Below are 8,923 nucleotides of genomic sequence, written 5' to 3'. Positions count from 1 at the left end.
ATAGGGAAAAAACGAGAAGAGACGAAAAAGAAAGAAAGAAAAAAAAACTTTGGCAGTCGAATCCTTTTGGCGCCGAAATGACAAAATCGCATCGAGTTAAGAAGCAGGAATCGTTTCTGGCGTAATGGCGGAAGGTCTCAAAGTTTGGTAATAAATGAATGAAAGACAACTATAGATGACTGGGAATTATACAACAAAACCGAAAATATGGGAAGTTATGAGCGTGACAAGACCGACAAAAGGAAAAGGAAAACCTTAATTCATTGTATATTATTGCCTCTGATATGAAGCTTTATATGATTTTTTTTCTTGTATTCAGTGTTATATTACAAGAGATATCTCTAATGTTAATATCATCAATAATGGTAGTAATTACAATGATAATAGCAACAGCGATGCTGGTAATGATAATGAAGATAACAACTATGGTAATGATAATAGTAGTGGTGATTATAATAATGGTAACAGTAATGATAATGATGATGATAACATTAGTAATGATATTGGTAATAATAATAATAATAATGATATTATATTATTATTAAATCAGTAGGTAAACAACAATAATCCCCATTAAAACCGCCACCCGAGACCCAAAACAACAGTGTCGCCCGACCGCCTGCCCCGCGCGGCCCCGACGACCCGACGACGGCGACGGGGGAGGAGGAGGAGGAGGAGGGGAGGAAGCCTCAAGTCGGCCGCATCCTCGTCTCCCGCGTCCGCCGCCGCCGCCCCTCCTCCTCCTCCGCCGCCGCCGCCGCCGCCGCCACCGCAAACGCCGGTCGTTCATCGTCGCTCGAGAGAGAGAAGACCCAAGAAGTAGCTGCCAGTCTCCCGTCACCTTACTCACGGCGCGCACGCATCAGACCCGCGCTGGAGGACGAGGGAGGGAGAGAGCAACCACGGACACGAACACGCACGGAGGCATAGATTTATAAGACATATTCACAGACGGGGGTATAGATACATAAAAAAAAACGTACAGATACCGACACGGACGGGAACACACACACACATTACACACGCATTACACACACAAGGACGAATATATACACGCGGACACACACACGCACGCACGGTCGCACGGTCTGGCGGTCGGACGCACGCACGAACACACGCACTCACGCTCTCTCTCGCTCTCTCTCTCTCTCTCTCTCTCTCTCAAAAACACACACTCATTCACGTACACACCTCTCTCACTCGCGGACGCTCCCCACCTCTCCTCACGCCCCTCGGAGAGCGCGGGCTGACGAGGACGCAGGCGAGGCAAGCGGAGGAAGAAGGCGAGTGTTGCTCTGAGGACGAGGTTGCTCTGAGGACGAGGTTGCTCTGAGGACGAGGTCGGTCGAGAAGGAGGAGGAGAGGAAGGTGGAGAAGGAGAAGGAGGAGGAGGAGGAGACGAAGACGAGGACTCAAGGACGATGTCTCAGCTCGTCCTCGACTGCTGAAGGAAGGGAGATTGTCCAGGCGCCCATGGCTACAGGTTTCTTAGCCTCTTGTTTTTGTTCTTTGATTTATCATTACTGTCTGTTTATTTACATTTATTTGTTTTTATTTATTTCGTGTCGGGTTATGTTTGTTTCTCTTTCTGCTTTATTTATTTTGATTTTATTTATTTATTTATTTGTTGTTTTTCGTTGTGTACGTCTGATGACGTGCATTTTTGCACACAAAGGTACAGCGATAAATATTTTGTTTGTATACACATAAACTTATAAATACTTACACATACATAAACAGAGATTTATGTATATATATATATATATATATTTATTTATGTATTTATTTATTTATTTATTTATTTATTTATTTATTTATTTATTTATTTATTTATTTATTTATTTATTTATTTATTTATTTATTTTATTTTTTATTTATTTTTTAAGCGGAAAAAGGGTACGATCTTGAGAACGCCACAAATTCATATCTTAAGCATCAAAAAATGGCAATATTTATGATGAGCTGACAGGTTAATGTGACCGGATTTTGAGTTCATACCGAGAGATTACAGTGTGACTTTGCATTATGTATATTTTAACGGTACTGTGAATTTCGGATTGGCTCGCAGAGAAGACCGGCGCGAAGACGAATTCACGTACTGTTCATCTTCACGAAGAACAATCGTTGGTCTTGTTCTCTGTGTTTTGTTCCTGTTCTCGTCTGTCCTTATGTTCATTCTTGTTCCTGATTTTTTATTTTTTCCTCATATATGCTTTGATTTTCTTTTATTTTCATTTGTTTTTTTTTTTCTTTTTAAATCTTTTCCATCTTTATGTTCATTCTTTCCTCTTCTCCTTCCTCCATTTTTGTTCATACGAGTTCCATTCATACTGCCGTACGCTCACCTGTTCTTACTCTTACTCTTCCCCAGATCAATGTTCACTCTCAGTATTTATTCTCTGTCTCTTGGTTATAATTTCCCCGAGATGCCCGCTTGGCACTGTAGGCCTAGGGGCTAAGGACAGTGCCAAACCTATCGCTCAGCGCCGGCCATCTCGAGAGGGAATAACTATGTCACTATGTCGTATAAACACGCGTAACCTTGGAACGATTTATTTTGGTCGCCGAAATAGGGTGGAAGGAGAGAGAGGCGGAGGAGGAGAGAGGGAAGAAGAAGAGAGAGGGAGAAGAAGAGAGAGGGAGAGGAGAAGGGAGGGAGAGGAGAGAGAAAGGGAGAGAGGGAAAGAATGAGACGGAAAGAGAGAGTGAGAGGGAGGGAGGGAGGGAGAGAAAGGGGAGGGAGGGAGAGAAGGGGGGGAAAGGGGGGGGAGGGAGAGAGAGGGGAGGGAGAGGAGAGAGGGAGGGAGGGAGAGAGGGTGAGAGGAGAGAGGGAGAGAGAGAGTGAGTGAGTGAGTGAGTGAGTGAGTGAGTGAGTGAGTGAGTGAGTGAGTGAGTGAGTGAGTGAGAGGGAGGGAGAGAGAGGGAAGGAATGAGAGAGAGGGAAGGAATGAGAGAGAGAGAAGGAATGAGAGAGAGAGAGAGAGAGAGGGAGAGAGAGAGAGAGGGAGAGAGAAGAGAGAGAGAGAGAGAGAGAGGGGAGAAAAAGAGAGAGAGAAAAAGAGAGAGAAGAGAGAAAGAGAGAAGAGAGAAATAGAGAGGGAGAGAGAGAGAGAGAGAGAGAGAGAGAGAGAGAGAGAGAGAACAGAAACTTCCCCATTAACACAAACAATTTCATCCTCACCTCCTCCCTTCCTTTTTTCCCCAACCACCCTCTTCTTCTTTTTCTTTTCTTTTTTTTCCTTAATGAAAGAACACGCAAATAAAGGACGCAAGGGAGGAAGGAAGGAAGGAAGAAGGGGCGCAGTGCCAGCCGAAGGTCCAAAGAGCAGGGGGAAGGTCGTTGATAATATATGCAGAACTGACCGTATCTCTTCTCGCCTTCCAAGGTTTGCCTCGTGTCCCGGCGCCGCTTCTTCGTCTTCATCTTCTTCTTCTTCTTCTTTTTCTTGTTTCTTCTTCATCTTCATCATCTTCTTCTTCTTTTTCTTCATCTTCACCCAAATTTTCCCTCTTTTTTTTTTTTTTTTAGGGTTTGGGGGTTTGGGGGGAGGGGGGGGGGGAAGGGGGGGGGGGGGAAATTCGAAAAAGTTTCCCAAAGTCTGTTTTTTCTGGCCGTGTTTTTTGTTTGCCCTTTTTGAGGGGGAGTTTATTGGCATTTGTGTATAAATTTTTTGGGAGTTTTTTCCATTTCCGGTGGTACCTGTACCTGTGGCACGTAAAAAATGCCCTCTCTCTCTCTCTTCCTGTCTTCCCCCCATCTATCTCTCTCTACCCACCCGTCCATCCCTCCAATCCGATCCAAACCAAACTAAGCCAAACCCACCCCCCCATCCATTCCAAACCCCCCCCCCCAAACCCCCCCCCTTCCCACCCATCCAATGCCACCCACCTACCAATCCACGCAGATACCTTTACACTCCACGTAGACATACGCCTCCATAAGGAGACTCGCACACACATCCTGGCCCGAGTGACGCACAGCAGGATCCGCCGAAACAACGTTGTCCCGTGGAATCGAAAAGGCCAGAAGTGGGTTTTGGGTGCGAGCGGTGCCGGGCCCGGTTTTGGCGGGTGTAAGCGGGGGGGGGGGGGGAGGAGGAGGAGGGGAATGAGTAGGAGGAGAGGGAGGGGGGGGGAGGAGGAAAGGGGGAAAGGGGAAGGGGGAAAAGGGGGAAGGAGGGGTAAAAAAAGAAGAAGAAGAAGAAGAAGAAAAAGGAGGAGGAGGAGAAGGAGAAGAAGAAGTATTGGTCTTCTTCCTCCTCCTCGTCCCCGTTCGTTTCTTCGTCTATCTACACCTCTTGTTGTTGTTGTTTTTCTTATTCTTGTTCCTCTTCCTTCTCCTCCACCCCCTCCGACTCCCCCTCCACCCCCTCCCCCTCCACCACCATCACCTCCTCCTCCTCCTCCTCCCCCCCCTTTCCCCTCCTCCTCCTCCTCCTCCTCCTCCTTTTCCGCTCCTCCTCCATCTTCTCCTCCTCCTCCCTTTTCCCCTTCCCAAAACCTCCCCCTTGCCCCTTTAACCCCCCCCCTTCTCCTTCCTCTTCTCGTCTCGTTCTTCCTTCCTCTCTTCTCTTTTCCCCTCTTCCCTCCCCCTCCCTTTTTTCTCTTTTTCCTTTTTCTCTCTCTCTCCTCTCCCTTTTCGGTCTCTTCCCCTCTCTCTCTCTCTCTCTCTTCTCTCTCTCTTCGGTGTTCTCTCTCCTCTCTCTCTCTCTCCCCCTCTTTCCTCTTCTTCCCCCTCTTTCTTTCCTCTTTCCCTTTATCTTTCCCTCTTTCTCCTCTCCTTTTTCCCCCCTCTCTCCCCCTCTCTTCTCCTCTTCTCTCTCTCCCCCCCCTCTCCTTTTCCCCCCTCTCTCTCTCTCTCTCCTTTTCTCTCTCGTCTCTTTCCCCTCTCTCTCTCTCTCTCCCCCTCCCCTCCCTCTCTCTCTCTCTTTTTCCCCCTCTCTCCTCCCCTCTTTCCCCTTTTTTCTTTCTCCCTCTTCTCTTCCTCCCCCCCACTCTTCTCTCCTCTCCCCCCCTCTCTCTCCCCCCCTCTCTCCCTCTCTTTCCTCTCTCTCTCTCTCTCTCTCTTACTTCTTACGTGAGCTTTGATTTTGTTCTAATGTTCCTTTTCCTTCCTTTATCTTCTTTTCTTGTACTTAAGTGATTTCCATGTTTTATTTTTTTTTCCCTTCCCAGCCATCCCGTTTTTCATTCTCCTCCTTTCCACTTCCTGCCTTCGCCTCCTGGCAAACGCCCCCCCTTCCTTTCTCCTTTTTTTTTAAAAATTTTTTTGCATTCCCCCACATTCTCTTTTCATTTTACTCCTTAATCCCTTTTTAAATTTTCCCTTAAAAATCTTTGTTTTTTTCCCTTTCCCTCCAATGGGCCCCTTTTCTTCCCAATTTCCACTTTTTTTCCCCACCACCCTCTTCCTTCCCCCTCCTCCTTTCCCCCTCCTCCTCCTCCCCCCCTCCTCCTCCTCCTCCTCCTCCCCTCCTCCTCCTCCTCCTCCTCCTCCTCCCTCCTCCCCCTCCTCCTTTCCCTCGCCCTCCTCCTCCTCCTCCTCCTCCTCCTCCCCTTTTCATCTTTGAAGTAAGTCGTCTCTCTTTCCCTCTCGCTCACTCTCTCTCTTCCGCCATTCCCCGCATTCCACCTATTCCCCTCCCTTCCTCTCATCCCCTCATCCCCATCCCTCTGCCCTGCCCTCCTCCCACATCCCCTCTCCCACCTTTCCTCCCCCCTCCGTACCCCCAACCCTCCACAACCCTTCCCCCCTTCCACCCCCACCCCCACCCCAGCCACTAAAACGCGATCTTTGAAGGAACCCCCTTCTACCGTCGGAGAACCCCCACCCCCCACCCTCCCCCACAGTGGCACATCCGGGTATTGTTGCATCTCGTTTGTTTACATTAAGGCGCTATTTGAGGCGAGAAGCTTTTTTTTCATTTTTGTCTCCCTCTTCTCATCCGGGGAATATTGCCTCAGGGCAGGTAGTGTTGGGTGTCGCGGAAGAGGGGAAGAGGAAGGGGAGAGAAGGAATGTGGGGGAGGGAAGGAGGGAGGGAAGGTGGGTAGGGAGGAAGAGAGGGAGGGGGGAGAGGGAGGGAGTTGGTGCTGGGACGTAGGGAAGGGAGTAGAGGAAAGGTGAAGTTGGTAGAAGGATGGGAAGAAGGAGCTGGCGTGATGGAAGGAGGGAATGGAGAAGATTGGAGGGAAGGATACAGTAGGCGGAATGTCGGGAGGAGGGAAGGAGGAGGTGAGGAGATGAATGAAAAGAGGGATGGAAAGAATCGGAACGAGGAGGGACAGAGAGGGGAGGAGAGGGTTGTGAGGAGAAAAGGGAGGAGGAGGAGGGAGATTAGAGGAGGGAGAGACCAGAGGGAAAGGAGGAGGAGTAAGGGGGGTGGAATGAGATGAGATGAGATGCAGGATGAAGAAATTCCTCCTTTTTTTTTAGTAAATCGGATCTGGTGTTACATTTCCAACGGAGAGGATACGACTCTCGTACCTTTTTCCTTTCTCCCTTTCTCCACTCAGGAGAGGGACAGTCAGTCGGTCAGTCGGTCAGTCAGATCGACAGACGTCCATACAAAACAAACAGAACAGATAAATGAAGGTGAGTAGGAGAGAGAGAGAGAGAGAGAGAGAGAGAGAGAGAGAGAGAGAGAGAGAGAGAGAGAGAGAGAGATGAGACGTAAGAGGTGGAGTCTGAGTGAATGGGAGGAGGTAGGTAGATGGAGCTGGTAGGGGGGGGAGGGGGACAGATGGAAGGGGGAGGCGGTGTACAGCACACCTGATAATAACGACTGTCTGGCGCCAACTGACTATATGAGACATGGGGGATGGGGGGAAGTGGGAGCGGTTGTGGGGGGGGGGGGTTAGACAATACGGGGGGGGAGGTACAGGTTGGATAATCGCACCTCGACCTTTGTGCGTACATGGATTAAGGGAAACGAATAGAAGAGACAAGGGAAATGGAAGAGAGACAGAAGAAATGAAGAAAAGAGACAAAGAAAATGAAGAAAAGAGACAGAGAGACATAGACACACAAACAAACTGGAAGACACAGATAGAGAGGGAAAATCGAGTACACACACACACACACACACACACACACACACACACACACACACACACACACACACACACACACACACACACACACACACACACACACACACACACACACACACACACACACACACACACACACCACAATTTCCATCCCCTCCTCTTCCTCCTTCATCTTTTTATCCCATTTCTCGTTTGGTTTCCGCGGTATGCCTTGAAGTGCAGCGAGCGCTTTTGTGCTCGATTTAGCGGTTGGATATAAAAGTCCGGAATAGCGGCAGATGACGTCACTGCGAACGTTTGTTTGTTATGATGAAAACTGACGCGCCGGTTGTTCGATGGCGCTCAATCGGGGCGAATTCTGGAACTGATACAAGGCGAAGGATTGGAGTATCATTCAAAAGGGGAGAGGGGAGGGTGGTGGGAGAGAAGAGGGGGGAGAGGAGGAAGGGGAGGGAGGGGTGGAAAGTGAGGGAAGGGAAGGGAAGGGAGGAAACTGAAGGAAGGGAGGGAAGTGAGGAAATTAAAGGAAGTGAGGAAAGTGAGGAAAATGAGGGAAGTGAGAGAGAGAGAGGAGGAGGAGGAGGAGGAGGAGGAGAGGAGGAGGAGCGAGGAGGAGGAGGGAGAAGGAGAAGGAGAAGGAGAAGGAGAAGGAGAAGGAGAAGGAGAAGGCGGAGAAGGCGGAGGAGGAGGAGGAGAAGGAGAAGGAGAAGGAGAAGGAGACGGAGAAGGAGGAGAAGGAGAGGGGGAAGGAGGAGGATGTGTGTGTGTGTGTGTGTGTGTGTGTGTGTGTGTGTGTGTGTGTGTGTGTGTGTGTGTGTGTGTGTGTGTGTGTGTGTGTGTGTGTGTGTGTTTGTGTGTGTGTGTTGTGTGTGTGTGTGCGTGTGTGTGCGCGTGTGCGTGCGTGTGTGCGCGCGCGCGCGTATATTTGTGTGTGTGAGCGAATGTATGTGTGTGTGCATGAAATAGGCAACAGTGACATAAACCTATGCAGGAAAACGCGCCCAGACGAGGCCTGCAAACAGCTACAAAAAAAGAAGAGAAAAATCCCTCAGACCGATCTCGATAATTTCCCGTGACGACCTTCGCGACACAATCCCGTTCGGCCCGAGTCTATGGCTACTGCTCCGTATGCCCGCTATTGCCACATCAGTCACGAGGCGGAACGTGATCTGGTGACGTTATTGGGTCATTGTGGACAGAGAGACGTAACTTGAAGGAGATTGATGGCCCCAGGGAAGCGGCATTTGGCAAGTGCGAGGTGTGACATGGCCGATCACACGTCAACGCTTCTTGTCCTTTCGAAAAACACGAAGTGACGAATCGACGACGTGAATATGTGAGGGATTATAAGTATTAGCGCGGGTTTATGTCTTTCTCTTTTCTCTTCCTTTCTCTTCTTCTTTTTCCTTTTTTTCCTTGTTTCCTTTTTTCCTCCTGTTCTTTTTCCTTTTCTTCTTCTATTTCCCTTTCTTTTCCTTTTTCTCTTCTTCTTATTCCTCCTTTTCCTCCTGTTCTTCTTCCTCCTCTTCATCTTTACGTGATATATCGCGGTATTGGCAGCATCGTCGATCACGAGCACTTAAGAAAAAGTGGAATTAATAAAAACAAAATCAATAATCATCATCCTTCATTTATCATATTTTATTTTGTTTCATCCACAAGAAGCGGAAATGCCCCCTCCCTCCCCTTCCCTGTCCCCACCCCTCCTCTTTCCCCTCCCACCATCCCCGTCTCTTTTCCCCCCTCCCTCACCCCTGCCTCCTCCTCTCCTCCTCTCTGTCCCTCATTCCCATCATCTTAATCCCTCCTTCCCTATGCCCCCCTTCCCACCACCCTACCTCCCTCTCCCTCATCTACCCCGCCCCACCTCG

At 49.0% G+C, this 8,923-nt stretch overlaps 1 protein-coding gene across 1 annotated transcript in view; it reads left to right on the top strand.

Moving 5' to 3' along the window:
• Positions 1–1,103: 1,103 nt before the first annotated feature.
• The window catches only part of LOC119571162 (mothers against decapentaplegic homolog 6-like), a 50,918-nt gene continuing 43,098 nt past the window's right edge, over positions 1,104–8,923 (top strand). Inside the window, exon 1 of the mRNA XM_037918661.1 lies at positions 1,104–1,483. Within this exon, the coding sequence (XP_037774589.1) occupies positions 1,474–1,483 (10 nt within the window). The 5' untranslated portion in view covers positions 1,104–1,473. The remainder of the gene's footprint in view (positions 1,484–8,923) is intronic.

This window comes from Penaeus monodon, chromosome 1, assembly GCF_015228065.2.
Source record: "Penaeus monodon isolate SGIC_2016 chromosome 1, NSTDA_Pmon_1, whole genome shotgun sequence".
Classification (NCBI taxonomy): Eukaryota; Metazoa; Arthropoda; class Malacostraca; order Decapoda; family Penaeidae; genus Penaeus; species Penaeus monodon.
This window is presented reverse-complemented; position numbering and strand designations above follow the sequence as displayed.